General features: G+C 42.1%; 1 protein-coding gene across 1 annotated transcript; it reads left to right on the top strand.

The window, feature by feature from the left end:
• The first annotated feature begins 592 nt into the window (after positions 1–592).
• Positions 593–4,110, top strand: LOC148028866 (putative inactive patatin-like protein 9). The gene is made up of 3 exons (XM_087687636.1): positions 593–930; positions 1,024–2,407; positions 2,954–4,110. Exons 2-3 carry the CDS (start codon positions 1,304–1,306, stop codon positions 3,293–3,295), a joined length of 1,446 nt encoding a protein of 481 aa, XP_087543762.1. The 5' UTR covers positions 593–930; positions 1,024–1,303; the 3' UTR covers positions 3,296–4,110.
• The last annotated feature ends 13,352 nt before the right edge of the window (positions 4,111–17,462 follow it).

Genomic DNA, 17,462 nt, shown 5'->3' with positions numbered 1-17,462 from the left:
TTGGACCTCTTGTATGTTAGATGGGAGAAGAAGCAACCAAGCATACGTAGATATTAGCTCACTTGTGTTCAAGCTTAGTTGATTCAAGCTCAACACTTACCGACGGTAGTCTCCTTGCCATTGCCCCTTAGACGCTCAAGCTTGGACTAGCAATGCGAAATTCCAAGGTATGTTTTTGTGGTACATATGCTCTTTCCGTCCCTCTCTTTCCCCTAGACATGCAAGCTGTTCTTTTGGTATCTAATTTAATGGAGAGAGACTAGAGTAGACAAAGTGGTCGCCCTGGACAAAGGAACACTTGGATGATTCCGCGCAGTAAAAAGTGGATGTTGCATTTTACGTGCAGTTCCCTCCCCTGGAGTCGCGTGGACGGACTCTAAAGCTGTCATTGAGCTTGTCCTGTCTAGGTAGGATGGGTCCTGGGATATGTATGATTTGTGGAAGGGGAGAATGTATGGCTGAACGGGGGAGCGTACATACGGCTGCAAGGGCATTGATGGGAGGTGATGGTGAGCGGCAGTTAAAGCCGGCGGTGGAGAGTAGTTAAAGGAAGGCTTGTCCTAACCAGGGTTAAGTCAAGCCTGCTGGCCGGGTATTAGCTCACCAGTCACTACTACTGGTACACACAGCTGCCCCTCTCTAGACTCTCTCTCTTTCTCTCGAAGCTTTTCTACCTTCCGTCTTTGTGTTTAGCTTGTTCTCTTCTTCTTCCTTCGCAGACTTTTCCACATTGCTTTGATTTTCATCAAGCTTTCGTAAGCTGTATGTAGACGCCAATGTGAATCTCCACCAGTTCTTCTACTACTCGTTAGGGGCTCTCTCTCTTGTGACTCGGACTCTGAATCTCAGACTCCCCATACTCTCCTCTGTTAAACCCACATACTCCCTTCGAGAACGTCTTAATGATACAGTCCATGGACGCTCATTTTGGTGAGTGACTGTGACAGTATCTTCGAATGATTTGATTTTATGGGTTTGTCTTTTGACCCTTGGATCCTTTTTCCCCTTCGCCCCCCGGCCTAGGCCGACTATAGGTGGTTGAAGGCATTGTAGGATCTGAGGCCTATCCTCCACGTGGCTGCTTCAGATGTACCAGGCAGCACACTTTCTCAAGGCCTTAGTTTCTTCCCACAGGTCTAGGCTTCGTTGTTTGGCCCCCAAGGGCAGCTCGAGTTCCGTTCATCTAACACAAAAGTGTATCTGTTTGACGAGAGAAGAGAGTTGCTAGCCCACAGCACCAGACATGTCTTGAGAAAAGGAGGCGGCCCTTGACTTTCTCCATCATCGTCGGCATTATCAAGCAATGGCGTTGCCGGAGACTGCTCACCATTCAGAGAAGAGCAAAGACACGAAGCTGAGCAGTGACGAGGCCTTCGCGGCACTGGAAGAAGGGTGGCAGCAATACAAGGAAAGCGTGAGGGCACGGAGCCCGATGAAGGCAAGGGGCCTGCTGAACCAGAGGGTCGTGGACAGCCCCGGGAGTCCCATGGCGGCTGCGCAGAACGGTCATGAAAACCCTAACCGCAACAGAAAGGTGTGCATTCTGAGCATAGATGGGGGTGGCATGCGGGGCATCATCCCGGCGCGCGTCCTGGCGTACCTGGAGGAGCTCCTCCAGAAGAAGAGCTGCAACCCGGAGGCCAGGATAGCGGACTTCTTCGATATCACGGCCGGGACGAGCGTCGGGGGCCTCATTAGTACCATGCTCTTCGCCAGCGACGGGGGCGGGCGGCCCCTCTTTACCGGCGAGGATGCCTGGCGCCTTATCGCGGAGAAGGGCAAGCGGATCTTCAGCATCCCGCCGGCAAAAAAGCCCTTCGCCAAACTTAGAGGCATTCTCACCCCGCGCTATTCCGCCAAGAACATGGAGGCCGTCCTGAAGGAGTACTTGGTGCGCGACGGACGCGACCTCACTCTCAAAGACACCCTAAAGCCCGTCTTGATTCCGTGCTACGACCTGGCCAGCGCCGGGGCTTTCCTCTTCAGCCGCGCGGACGCCCTACAGGCCGACAGCTACGATTTCCGCCTGTGGGAAGTCTGCCGCGCCACGTCGGCGGTCCCGGGGTTCTTCCGGCCGGCGCATCTGTCGTCCGTCGACGGGCGGACGTCCTGCACGGCCATCGATGGCGGCCTGGTCATGAACAACCCCACAGCGGCCGCCGTCACGCACGTGCTGCACAACAAGGTGGAGTTTCCGCACGTGCGGTCCGTGGGCGACATGCTGGTGCTGTCGTTGGGGACGGGCCTCTTCGACCGGTCGTACGCGCACGAGCAGGTGAAGCGCTGGGGGGCCTTCCAGTGGGCCAAGCCCGTAGCCAGGATCGTCTTGGACGGCATCTCCGACGTGGTCGACCATTCCATGAGCATGGCCTTCTGCGACTACAGGCCCAATTATCTGCGTGTGCAGGTAGGCTTGTTCACGTACGCTCGTCAATTGCATCCCACATCGTTTTCAACCCGCGTAGAGCTCTTTCTGGTTCGGCCTGCTCGGAGGCATCAAGATGTTACAAAGTGCCCTTTTGGGACCCACTCTGCGGGGGCCCTTTGGCCTTCAGTCCCTGTGTCTGGTCGTAAAGTTTTTAAGTAGAGTGTTCTCACGCTTGGCAGCACTGCGCTTGCGTCTTATGTATGCCTTTCTGTAGGTGACGCGAAGCCCCGAGAGCTCCTAACGTTATCTACGTGAGCTCGTTACCTTTTTGCGCGAACGAAAATCAGGCTACATCATCATCTCTATCTATACATACAATCCACACATAGCATTAAACAGTGACTCGATCTTTCTTTGTGTCTAAAGTTTTCTCTTTCAAAAAGCAGGTTCTTGGAGAAAAAGTAGCCCTTGCGTTAGAAAGAAAGCATAAAAGTGCTGGAATGCAATGCCACGAGTACAATAGTAAATAAACGGGAGTCGGTTCTTCTTCAGAATGGAAGGTTTATACGACGGCTGTTTGCGCAGGTGTCGGGGATACCGGGGCGATGCCTGACGGAAATGGATGACCCAAGCGGGTCGAACGTGCGGCGGCTGACGAAGATAGCGGACGAGATGCTGGGGCAGCCGTGCATAGAGCACGTGCCCTTCGGCGGGAAGCGGCTTCTGAGCGCCAGCAACCGTGAGCGCCTGGAGTGGTTTGCGGACTGCCTGGTGGCGGAGCAGCGGGCGCGCTCCTCCTCCTCCTCCTCCTCCACCTCCTCCTCGTCTTCCTCCACCGCCACCACTGCCACTGCCCGCCGCCTCTTCGACTCCGGAAACTGCTCCCCGCTCGCCTTCCACTCACCTTGCCCCCCGCCCTTCGATTAATTTAACGATTTTCACCCTTACAACCTTTCTCACTATATCCTACCCTAACCCCCATTTGTATCCTTTCTTACTGATGCCTCTTAACCCCCTAACCTATCGCCCCCCTACCACCACCACCTCTACAAGATCGTAGCTCTCCGCCGTTTTGATCCTTCCTCTCACCACCCCTGCGACATCCGTATTAATGCAAGAGTTGCCCGCGACTGCCATTCTCCACATTGTCCATGAAATGACACCTTTGGGGCCAGTAGGGCAAAATGCCCAGGTGGATCGTGTACATTCTCCTAGGCTGTATGAAGCTTGAGCTACCGTGCCAACCCTCCAAATTCTAATCTTTTATCACACAAGATGTTTTTTACACAGTCGATGCGCTTCATGTGTTACTTAGAATCTTGGTGGAGCTCGTTACATGGCCAAATTAGTGCGTCTAAAACTACCGTTTGTTCCATAGTATTCTTACCTTGTTTTACTTTCTCATTCTTCTGGCTAGTACTGGTACAGCACGATAAGTAATAACAGAAAACAACGTTGATCATTCACCAGCTTTATCTTGTATGCCATTTGAAATGCAATGTGCAGTAGGTACACTTCACATGTCTTCGCACGAAAGCAAGAATGAAAAGAAGACTGTAACGCTTCCCACTGTTGTACTGGCCTGCAGTTTTGAAGTGCCTCTTGCAAAACACATGCTAAGAATGGATCTTTTACTCTCAACATTCCTTGCATCTCTAAAAATTCCAACTCAAAGGGCATGACCTCTTTCCAAAGCAATAGAAAAAGGTAACAATATCACCTATCCAATGCCCCTCCCCCTCCACTATTTTTCCTCTCTACCTTACTCTTGTTTTTCTGTTTCTTCATTTCTCTCTCTCTCTCTCTCTCTCTCTCTCTCTCTCTCTCTCTCTTCCTTCTCCCCCTGTGTGCTTCCTTTTCATAATCAAGTGGTAAGCCACTTATTCTTTTAGCCCGTTGATCTGATTTCAAATCATCCCTTTTTGTACCTTTACTAAATAACTGTGAAATTGAGGAGTTGAACCCAATGCCTTTTGATCACGAAGCATTCAACTTTAACTAATTGAGCCACACTTTGGCCTCCTCTCTCTCTCTCTCTCTCTCTCTCTCTCTCTCTCTAATTCATGTATACTAATGATACTTCCTAGTACATTATTGTAGATGTTGGTGGCTTTTAATAAATTCTAAATATATGTTATTAATAGATGTTAGTATAATTATTATAATTACTTTAAGCTATTAATGCTATAAAATTTAAACATGATTAATAAAACATTAACATATTATTTCAAAAGAGGGTATTATTTTTTTGCATAGTTAGCAATCTCTCTCTCTCTCTCTCTCTCTCTCTCTCTCTCTCTCTTAATTGGGAGAGTGGTGTATGTTTGCTAGTTGTTGCCCATTGTCATGTTCCATAGCACACTACCCAAGTGCCATTAGTTGCCATTCTACTCATAGTGCTCACTTCGACCATTAGCTCTTGTTTCCCTTGGACTTCTAATGTGCTTGCCATTATTTGCTCCCTCCATTGGATGATACATGTTGCTTGCCTTGCTCTATTGTTTGTTTTGAGAGAGAGAGAGAGAGAGAGAGAGAGAGAGAGAGAGGCTTGATGTTGGCTAGTTTGCATGCAATAGCTCCTATTTGCCCACACCAAAATTGCTCACTTGCATGTGCTCCCATAATTCACACTAGATGTTGCTCCGTTGTTGAGAGAGAGAGAGAGAGAGAGAGAGAGAGAGAGAGAGAGAGAGAGAGCCCTCTCACATCAGGCAAGGAGAGTTGTGATTATTAATTTACTTAATTAGTGATTTGAAGTGTTAACTTTTATCTTATGTAAATGTGTAGCATTGCTCGCATTGTGCAAAGTGTATGTAATGATGATTAATGTGTTTTGTGTTGTTTGTTGACATGTATTTAGATTGAAGAATTGGAGAATGTCATAGAAATTATGAAGTGTTGGATAGAGAATAATTGTTCTTGACATTTTTATAGTAACGAATTATTTGCATGCTTGGAATGCTAGAAATTCTTATTGAATGTATCATGTCATCTAAAAATTATTTTTCAACATTAATCCAAATTAATATAACATGTATCAATAAATTTTTGAGCCTATTTTCAAGTTCTTAAAATTCTTTATCTTAAGTTGTTGATGTACTAGCTGTTTTTCAAGTTACTATAGCACTTCGTGCTACCATATATATTGCATGAATCTAGTTGACTGTTGCAAGAATTACAAGAATTAAGGTGGTGGTTGTAGGAATTATAAGAATGTAAGTTCCTATAGATCTTATTACCAAAATTCGAGTTATTGTAGTCCATCTTGTAAATCTAGCATACTTCGTAAACTTTAAAAGCTCTAGAAGTGTTGAAATCTCTTTCAAACAAAAAGAAAACTTTGCAAAAGCAAAGGATCTAAACACTTCTTGATATAGAAAATTGTAACATGCTTTTGCTATTAGTATCTAGCTCATTCAAAATCATCCGTCATACTGAAAAATTGATCAACATGAATAACATTAACCATTCTTATTGTGACATGAACTACATAAATATCTAGTGTAGATAATTGGATAATTCTATTTGTTTCAACTCCATTAATAACTTGATTAAACTCCTCAAAATCTTCAAAAATATCAAATTGAATTGAAACATCAATACCTTGATCATTTAATTCATATAGACTGTCAAGAATGACATCTTGACTTGGAACATGAGAAAATACTATTTGAATTGAGTGTGCAGATTAACGATTTCATAATCCTTTACTAAAACGACTTCCTTGAGCATTAATAACCTCAAGATAGTGAGAAACTTGCAAATCCACTATATTCTTCACTTGAGAAACTTGGTGTTATAGCAAGCCCTTCTCTTCCTCAAGTTGATTAGTGGCAAATAAAGCTTCAATTGATGTGACATCTATTGCATTCCTTTCCTTTTTAAGCTCAGAAGTAAGCCAATAAATTATCTTAGTCGAAAATTGATCGATAGACAAATTGATGCAAATCTTCAAGAAAATTATACAAATTGATTAATTTTTGTATTTCTTAACATTGAGCCAACTGTTGTATAGAAAATGTAGTGCTAGTATTGCAATTTTGTAATTTTTGTAAAGAAAAATTGACTTATTCTTTGGACTTAACAATGCAATTATCTAAAATAATGACTTAAATGCTAGAAACATGGATATCCTAAACAAATACATTAAAAAATGGTACATTTTATGTTGTGGTTAGTGGCAGTTCAAGTGCTTGTAAAGTCTCTTTATTGAGTTCAAACTTTCTAGTTGCATTACCTTCCTCAAAAACAATAAAAGAACCAATAAAATAATCCAATAACATCTTTATTGAGAAAAACATAATCCTCAAGCTTTTCATTCATGAAAACAACATGATCTTGAATACATAATTGATATTCTTGATCATCAAATCGATAAACTTACTTCTTGATAACTTCATCACTTCTTCCTTCTTGAGTAAAGTTGATTGGAGATTGATTATGATAGTTTGCAAGATAGCAAAATATAAAAAATAACTTCAAGTTTTGATGCAAGATATGTGATCCACTCTCCCATTGGTAAGCTCCTTTGTTAGGTTTTGGGCATTCGAGGATCCTTAGCTTCTTTGGTTCTTGTCTTCTCTCACTCCCTTTGCCTCAAGCTTTGGCAAGTCCACAAGTAAAGGGCATCAATCATTAGCATTATCACTTGAACTTGAATTCAAAACATCATAATACTTTTCCTTGAGCTTTTCAATTGCACTAAGCAATTTCCAGCATGCATAATACTTCTTCTTGAGCTTTTCAATTGCGCTAAGCAATCTTCCAACATGCTTAAAACTTGAATAACACTTAATTCTTTTGCCTTCATGATTATCATGCCACTCATCAACATCATGAAGAACACACTCAAAAGAACTCAAAATTCCCTATGCTTTATCCATATTTGAACGTAAAGCCTTCTTTGCTGCTAAAGAAAACTTATTGTGGATACCATTTCAGTGATTGCATAAATTATCCATACAAAAATGGTTGTGTGCCTTGCCTTAATATTCTTCATTCATATATGAACAACTCTTGAAATAAAATTTATTCAATATGCACTCTTCCCAAAACATATTGATGAGAGTGGTTGCATGAAAAACTATCAATGTATAGACATTTAAAGTTTTTGTGAAAAAGTATGATCTTTATCCTTGTCTTCTTTTCAACTTGGACACTTGGACATTTATTTTTTTTTCTAAAAAAGTATGATATTTACCATTGTCTCCTTTTCAACTTGGCCACTTAGCATTGCTTGTAGATGGAAGAAATTGTAAGGAAAAGTAAAAAGTAATGAGCTACAAATCTTTAGCTTCATCTTTCAGCTTATTCTTACTCGAAGCCCACATGAACAACCACTTAAGGCGTTGGGTTTGAACTTTAGGATTTTTTGAAGAAAGAAGCTAAATTTATTTATCTTTCTACTTCGCAAAAACTAAGCATGACTCTTCTTTTTTATTCTTCTCCTTCTCAAAAAGAAAAATAGACACCTTCTGCCTCTTCTTCCCCCTCTTCTTCTTCTATGGTTAGAGCTATAGCTAGAGCTCCTCCATTCTCAAGGCATAGTGTGAGCACTACAACAAAATGTGGGATCCTTTACTTGTGTTTTGTATTCCTTGATTGTGGCTACCTAAGATAGCAATGGTGCGCCGAAATTCATTACTGATTTTATGGTCATGGACTCTGCTCCACAGTAAGATAAGGTCTTCCCTTCCTTAATCGGTGTCAACAATTGTGTGTTGGTCTAGTAGTCTTTGAAGTACTAATTCAATCTATTGGTGTAGTAGTATCGAGATGAGAGCTAGTGGAGCTATAGTGGGCTAGGGGGATTGCATGAACAAATATAAGTCAAAGCCGCCTCCTTTTGAAAGTTCTTTAGTTGCTTGTCCTAGTGCATGCCTTCTCAGTGTGCTCCCTTTCTTGAGCTTGCATTTTCAACATTGATATCCACATCATGTTCTCTTCAATTGAGTTCTAGAAGGCATTGCACTGTAGCATTAGTAGCTAAGTGGTTTCTTTATTTAGGGTGAGTCCCTCAATCAGGATTTCTTTGTAGACCCTTCCACCTACTTGGAGAAGCGCTAAGACTACTTCTTGGATTATAACCAAATGGATATCTGGAGTCCCTGTATTCAATTTGTAGAGCAAAGATTTGAACCAAGCTCCACCTTAAAAAATTGGCTAGTTTATGCTATGCATCTCTTGTTTACAATAATGGCTCATGAGACACTTCCTAGACCTTCTTCTTTGGATCTTAGACTTCATCATTCTTGTTTTTTTGCTAATTTCTTATACTATGTTGTTTCTACCATGATATTAGAGGTACTCCTAGTGGTAAACCTTTCAACAATCTCACAAATGACTTGTCTTTCTCTTATATAGTTCTTTCTGTGTTGCATGTTAGCCTCCTTTGCCTCCTTACTCACTTATTGATACATTCAACAGACTTTCAATGGTTACCAAAGCTTGCTTCTTGCATCTCTATGTTTTGAAGGTTACACTCTATCTCTTTGTACATCTAAATAATTTATGCCTCCTACTACTCTTACATATTTTTCTTCCATTAACAATCCACTTTTCAAGCACAAACTTAAAGGTTTGAGATTGTGCTTCAACTTGAGACTCCTAATTTGAACCCTTTTAACTTCATGGCATCATAGATGTGAAATTTTGACAAAAATTGTAATACTCTTGAACCTTCATCATTAAAAATGTTATAAAAAAATTGAATTTTTTTAAAAATAATATGATTTTTATTTATTTTGGTGATTTTTTTCTATTTGCTAATAATATTGATGTTGCATTTATGCATATATGTGATAATGGTTGCATTATTCCTGGTAGATAGATGGAAGGATACTAATGTGTTTTGTGTTGTGGTAAGTAGATTATTAGACAAAATACGTGTTTTAAGGAAGTGCATTTTAATGCATAGAAATTATTAATTGTTGAAAGCTTCATAATGTGAAAATATTATATTTAGTGTAAGGATACCATATGTGCATACATCACTTTATTTATTTGGATATAAATATTGTGCAAGGGCTAGAGGGCTTGATCATTATTTTGCAAATATTAGAATAATCTTATTCAAATGAAAGTTAGAAAATGCTAATATAAATCCATAAATAGATTCATAAGAGAGGTGCTCACCCATGCATGGGGAGAGATTGTACCAATTTTGTATCGTGCATACTTTTTTTTTTCTTCTCTCTTGCAATTCAAGTTCTTTTGAATTTTTAGTTAATTAATGCAATTGTTGAAATTCATTATGAAAATAGCATAATTTTTATTTATTTTTATGAAGTCTATATGTTTGTCGTATGATTTTGACTTGCTACACGTGCAAGAATGTGATGTTGGTCGCATTATGCCTAGTAGATAGATGGAATAATATTGATGTGTTTTTGTGTTATGGTGAGTGGGTTGTTAGATGGAGTTACAAAGAATATTTAAAAAAGTGCATTTTAATGTGTAGAAGTTATTTTTGATTGAACACTTCATAGTGTGGAAATATTGTATCTTTGGGCACTTACGGCAAGTATATTCTATGGGTATACACACAATTTATTCATTTGGATGTAACAGAGGGATTTATCATTATTTTGCAAACCTTATAATGAGTATATTAAAATAGGAATTAGAAAATAAAAGGATAGGCATTCATGTAAAGAAACCAAGAGCCTGAAAAGGGGATGGTTTTCAATGATTTTTGAGTATAAAAGCTAATGCAAACTCATACATACATGCATGGGGGTGGTGCTCACCCATGTATGGAAAGAGATTGTACCTAATCTTGTGTCACACATACTTATCTCTATTGCTCTTCTCTCTTGAAATTTGTGTTCTTTTAAATTTTTAGTTAATTTGTGCAATTGGTATGATGAAGGGCTACAACATAAAATTCTTGAATAAGAAAACCAAAAATTTCAAGTAAGCATAGTTCTTTTAAGCTATCTAGTAAACTTGTCAAGCATTGCATTCCATCCTTTCCACCAATTTGAACTCTCTATAGAGTAGGCAAAATATATTGCTTCCTCTTTGTTACTACTCTTGCAAGAACACTTGCGTTTGGAAAATTCTATATGGATAATCTATCACTTTTCTCATCTGAGGTTGAAGATCCTCTTGCTTCTCTTACATTCTATTGAAACTCTTACTCTTGCTTTGTAAATACTTCAATTCTCTAGACTCCACCACTTCAAGATTTGCAAAAACTTCAGAATTCAACCATCAAACCCTATTGTTTTTGAAGAACATTCATTCCAAAGTTTCAAGTTGTCATTGGCAAGATCACTAAAAAGTTACCCTCATTCTAACAAAAAAAAACTAAAAGGATTACAAGTTTGCTATATACAATAGGATATTGTAGGAATTATAGCCAACTACTTTAAACATTGTTTATTAGTTATACTTGCCATAATAATGTAGAAAATAGAATGAAAAATACATAGGAATATATCTAAGAATAAGGAAAATAGGAAACAAGATAGCATGTCTTCTTCATCTTTCACAAATGTACAATATCATACTATCATGATTGCATAAGACAATACTAAAATAGAGAGGAATCCTTCTCTCTCCTCAACTTCCTTTCTTAAGAAACCCATGACTCTAACTTTCTTCAAAATGTATGAAATGACGTGCCTTTTCAAACCTTAGGTTAATGTGAAGACAACTCTAGTATCTCTAAGGGTACATGTATTTGCCAATCATATGGTAATATCTAATAATGTATTTTAGGTGCTAACATCCCCCTTCTAAAGTTCAATTAACAAATTCATGATAAAAGGGGAGGGTATTATAATACTTTACTTCATCCTCTTTAACATAAAGAGGGGACGGGGAATGAATGATAATTTGTCTCCTTCTCCCAATCTCTAGCCAATAATCTTTAAAGGATTATAAGCCTTATAAGTCTTCTCACTTACTTCCTTTAAGCCTTTAAAGCCTAGTTCTTACTATCCTTAAAGGCCTCTAATCCCCCTCCTTATTGTTCAGCATACTTATCAAATGATTTATTCAGCTTGTTGTATGAGCACTCAAGAGCCATTATTAGTGATATTTCCCTTTAACTTTGCAGAGTTCATCTTCACAATTCCAACTTATGGATTCCAACACCAATGAATATTCAGTATAGCAAGTGGACTTACTTCAACATAATGTATCAAGTCACAATGTTCTATAGGAATGTGAACAAAAACGAACATCATGCATATCTTTCACAATGTTTTTGATGTGTACAAGTGTGAAAGGAAAAAAAATCAGCCAAGTCCTTTCAACTTACAAAATTTGATGGTTGCAAAGATGGCAAAATTATCCTATAATGGCTTAGATAGTTTAATGACTATTTCATTGAAGTATCCTTTACCAACAAGGGAAACTTTAAGTGCACTACTACTTATCTTTGAAAAACTTTCTCTTTGATGGAATGTTCTTTGTCACACTGCAAATAAGCGTACTACATGGGGCAATTTCCACTCCAAGATAAAAGACTCATTTCTACCATTACAATTCCATTTATATGCTAGGTGCAAGTGGGGAAACCTCTCATTGCAAGACATAAATACTGTGGCCACCTACACTAAAAGATTTTGGTAGCGCCTTCCTTTTCTGTGCATGTTGGAAGATGTTGCTAAGGATATACTATGATCAAAACATGATGTTAATCATCAGACAAACAAGGTGGAAAATTTGGAAAAGCTAAAGCAAAAGACAAAGGCCAAGGCAAAGTGAAACGGAAGATGAAGGTGCGCCAAGAAAAATCTAGAAACACAAGAAGTGCATAAAAGTCCTAAATAAGGGAAAATGCGCATAAGGAAAAGCGCAAGTCAATACTTTTGTAAAAGAGCGCAAGCGCATCGTGATTTAATTTAAGGAGCGCCAGGCTCTCACCCGTGCAATTTGTAAATATAGACGGGTGGTGGAAAGGAAACTAGGAAGATAGAAGGACAATGGGAAAAAGGGCCTAGGCAACGATCGGCCATGTAAAAAAGGGGATGATTGCCCAAAAGGGTTTTATGGTTTTGTATATAAAGTTGGAAAGTGAATGAGAAGCTGATTCTTGTGTGTGGCCAAAGCTTCTTCTTCTTCTTCTCTTGTTTCTTGCCATCTTGTTTGTGCTTGAGTGAGGGAGTAAGGGAGTGAGTGTGTGAGAGTGAGGGATCGTGGAGAAGAAGCTCCCCATCTTCTCTCTTCATCTTCTCTTCTTCTCTTCTCTTCTCTTTTCTTGCGCGGCTATGGAGGATGGAGCTTGACGAAGAGGGCTTGAGGTTGCTTGAGCTTGCGTCGGCTATGTGAGAGGTAACCATGGCCGCTCGGCTTGAAATGCTTGATCAATAAAGCGGTCCGTAGGTCTTGGGGTAGAGCTTCATAGCTCCCCTTCATTTTGGTTCCATTGCTGGGACCGACAGAATCGAGTCTCGAGCGTCGCGCGCATCGAATCGAGCATAGAAGTAGGATTTGCAGCCTGAATCGGTGCTCGAGATAGTTAGGAGATTTAGGAGGTTTTAATCCTTAGAGCAAGTAAGTATTTTGATTTGTTGTTGAATATTAGAGTAGAACCATTCATCTCCATCTTTGTTTTTGGTTTTTGTTGCATCAGGTTAAGATTAGGATAGGAAAAGGAAGGAAAACAAAAAGGGTTCTGCCTGCTGTTGGAAACAGGAAAATAGGGACACAAATTCAAATTTCTGGTTGGAAGAGTGTGAGGGATTAGCTTCTGAGGTTACAACAGGCTGGGATGGGGCAATAAGAGGCCCACGGAACCAGGAAAGACCACATTTGACATTCTACTTTGTGAGAAGAGAGTGAGCTTGAGAGCCAGGGGGAGAGAGAGAGAGAGAGAGAGAGAGAGAGAGAGAGAGAGAGAGAGAGAGAGAGAGAGAGAGAGAGAGAGAGAGAGAGAGAGAGAGAGAGAGCTGTAGGGAGATCCTTGGAGTGCCGATCGATTCGAGCACCACAGTAATTCCAGGTATGTTTGGCATTTCCTTGTAGTGTTTTGCACCTATCTGGAAGGCACTAGATGATTCCATGGAGTAGGCGTTGAGCTTGAGGCATCGTGCGCAACCCGCGGGGCTGTCGTCTACACAGTCAGACGAGCCCGTTCGATTCCCAGAATCGGACCACCCAATTTTTGGAGTCGGATCGTCCAACTGCTAGAATCAGACCACCCTGTCTGATTTTCACAATCTGACCAACTGCGAGAATCGGACCCAGTGCCAAAATCGGACCACGTGTCCTAGTCCCAAAATTGGACCAATTGCAAGGATCGGACCACTTTTCCTAGTGTGAGAATCGGACCATTGGTCCTAGCGCCACAATCGGACCACTCTCCTATCGCAGGAGTTGGACCCCCCTGTCCGAGTAGGAAAATCGGACTGTCCGATTTTCACAATCGGACCAGCCTGTTCGAGTCCCAGAATCGGACCACCCTGTCTGAGTCCCAGAATCAGACCGCTTCACTAGAACTTAAAATAAAGGGTTTTTGAACTTGCCTGACAGTCCTGGCCACCCTGTTCACATTTCTGACCCCCCCTGGAAACCCAATTTAGCCCTTAGAAGCCAGAGACCAGACAGGATAACCACACTGAGCGGACCAAATTTAGAACTTGACTTGACTTTCGGTAACCAACCAACCAACCCTGAAGCAGAATAGAGAACGCAACATGGACTTTCTATAAGACTTAGATTAGTCAGAACCTGCGCTTAGAGCCATATCAAGCTATGAACGTTAGGGAAAGAGTGGATTTTGCATTGAGCATTTCTTGCATCCGCACCTCACTTTTGATTTTATCACCAAAGGTGCACTACAAGAAAAGAAAAAGCCTGTTTTCGCACTGAGCACTAGAAAGCACGAAGCACAACTTGTGAATAAGATTGACAACTACTTTCAACAACAAGAAACTCATCAGGAGATATAATAACATCAAGGAACCCACTATTAGGAGAAGATCCCAAAACATAGTTGGGTGCCTGAGAGCCCCATCAATAGGACCCTAAGAGGACACGAAGATCCAGAAGGCGACAACATAGAGGATCGGACGCTACTGGAGCTACTCAAATTGATCGATGAACTTGTGGAGCTGGAAGTGGGAGCAATGTCAGGATCACGAGGCAGACAAGGAGAGGACTGACTGGACTTGGGAGAATTCCGAGTCTTAGTGCAGGAGTTAGTCAATGAGTACGACTTGTTGACTAGGATGGTAGTTCAGGGCAGACCAGTAGAGGAAGTGGTAGCAAGCCTAGAAGAGGAAAGAAAGGCGATTAGAAAGGTGCTAGAGAGCATAATTGCCTATAACCACGAGCAAAAGGCTAGGAAACTCCAACAAGATGTAGACATGTACGACGCCCGGCGTGTGCTAGCCTTGGCTGGTGCAGCCAAAGCAGGGCCAAATGCAGAGAGAGAACGAGCAGCAGAGACTGAATTATCGTTGAGTGAACTCGTAGCCAAGCGGCTCATGGACAATACGTCCGCTGAGCAAAGCGCAACAGCCTTAGCCACCACATTACTCTCGGGATTAGGGGTCACACAAGGGGCAAAGGGGCAATCTAGAATCCCTATTGTAGAAAATGAGCTAGATAAGTATGAACCTAGCAATGACCCATATAGCTTTGTGGAGCAATTTGAACAAGTTTGCGAAGCAAACGGTCTCACGGACCTTGCACAATGCTCTCAAGCCTTCAGTCTGTGCTTAGGTGATAAGGGGAGAATTTGGTATACTAGTCTAGATGCAGCTGAGCACACAAAATTTGCCCATCTTAAGGACCTCTTTATCAAGAGATTCTCTGAGGCAGGGTACTCCGACAATCTCATCGTCCGGTTGATGAATGTCAGTTAGAGGGAAAAGGAAGACGTAAGGGACTATGCCACTCATGTGCGTAGCCTCTTCAAGAGGATCCTTGCAAATGAGTGACCTAACGAGAAGGCTGCGTCTACCGTATTTATAAATGGAATTCGAAGCGAGGAGCTCTACAAGACTTTGGCTAGTAACTCCACTCTACACCGAGACGTGTTAGTTAGAGTCTTTGAAGAGGCAATAACGGTGGACGATCAGCTTAGGGAGCGAAGCATGAGGAACACCAGTCGGGACAATATAAGTCAGAGAGCTCCAGAGCGGTCAATAGTTTTAGGAGAGAGAGAGAACTCTAGCATACAGGATAAGGGAAAGTGTGATGACCAAGGCCAGGAGCTGGCTGAGGTGAGAATGGAGCTTGCACGATTGCAAGACCAAATGAGGAAACTTGTGCGATCGCATGTGCAGTGTATACACTATGGCGGTAACCACCTCCCAGCCGAGTGCTAAGATCCTAGATCTAGGTCGTGCTCGAAGTGCGGTAGGTTCGGTCATGACGCATTACATTGTAGACTGCCAAGGAGATTCCCATATGCACAGCAATACAACCCTCCATACTTAGGCAACATGCCACCTAACCTCTGTGGGCAGGGGAGCCCAGTTGGCGCTTCCAGCACCAAATGACGCAAGACTGGCCATTCCTAGGCTAGAGATGAACCCAACAAGCATACCCAGACCACTAGGGCCCTATGTAACCCATCCACCGAGTGACACTCCTGTTCACTATGTGGAAGAACTTAGTGAAGAGGAGACCTATGTGAACCCTGACGAAACTCCTTCCTCAAGTGAGGGATGTGAGTTTAACTCGGAGTCAGAAGTCAGTACGGAGAGTGATCCTGAAATACCCCAACCCTATAAGGTCAGACGCACCAAAGCGGACTTGCCAGTCCACCTAAGGCACAGACGGCTAAAGGAGGAGGCCAGGAAGCGAACTAAGGACTCAGAAGCAGAGAGGCAAAAGAAGCCGCAGGATCTCCCCAAATGCTTCACAAAGTTTAAGAAGGGTGATAGAGTGGTGATTTTGCTAGGAGCAAAGAGACAAGGGCAAACCAGTGAGCCAATTGAGGGACCTGCCAAGGTCAAGGAAGTCAACTTGGCAGGGGAAGGCGAGAAGCCTCGACCTGTGTCCATTGCTGACGACTTGACCAAGGATGAGGAGGCTAAACTTGTTGCTCTCCTACGAGAGTATGTCGACGTGTTTGCTTGGTCCTTGGAGAAACTTAAAGGAGTCGATCCTAGGGTTGTGACCCATAATATCCCAATGGTTCCAGATGCGGTGCCAACAAAGCAACGACACCCTATGAATCCCAAACACGCCTATGCAGTGAAGGAGGAAATCGATAAGCTCCTGAAGGCGGGATTTATATATGAGATTGAGCACATGGATTGGGTATCACCTATAGTGATCGCTATGAAAAGGAATGGTAAAATTCGAGTGTGCATGAATTACAAGAAAGTTAATGCCGCTACGAAGAGGGACAACTACCCCTTACCGTATACCGAGCACATGCTGGAGAGGGTAGCAGGCAAAGAAGCCTACAGCTTCCTGGATGGCTTCTTTGGCTATAATCAAGTGCAAGTGCACCCTGATGACATGCACAAGACTTCCTTCACCATGGAGTGGGGTGTATTCGCCTACATCATTATGCCCTTTGGGCTAATGAATGCGCTTGCGATCTTTCAACAATTAATGTGCACCATCTTCAAGGATATGCTTAGACGCGAGCTAGAGGTGTTCGTAGACGACTTATGCATACACTCTAGTTGGGCTGAACACTAAGAAAAGTTGTGAGCTGTCTTTGAACGGTGTCGATTATACAACTTCTTGTTGAATCTCTTAAAGTGCCAGTTCTAGGTGAAGCATGGATGTATCCTAGGGTACATAGTGCCAAGGAATGGCATTGCCACTGACTTCTCAAAAGTCAGGGTCATTATCGACCTACCACCACCCATTAACTACAAGGGCGTTCAATGTTTCTTAGGCCATGCAGGATACTATCGACGCTTTGTACTGAATTACGCATTGATTGCCAGACCATTGTACAAGCTGCTAATCATATTTGAGTGGACTGAGGAATGCCAATGTGCATATGAAGAGTTGAAGAAGGCTCTCACCACTGCACCAATCTTACGAGCCCTAGACTGGAGCATAACGTTTCATGTACACATAGATGCCTCTAAGTTTGCTATTGGAGCTGTTCTATGCCAGCTTGGTGAGCATAACCTAGATTACCCCGTGAGTTTTGCCAGCAGGTAGC

This window comes from Lygodium microphyllum, chromosome 11 (genome assembly GCF_053477565.2).
Source record: "Lygodium microphyllum isolate KBCC chromosome 11, Lygodium_microphyllum_v1.1.10, whole genome shotgun sequence".
NCBI lineage: Eukaryota > Viridiplantae > Streptophyta > Polypodiopsida > Schizaeales > Lygodiaceae > Lygodium > Lygodium microphyllum.
This window is presented reverse-complemented; position numbering and strand designations above follow the sequence as displayed.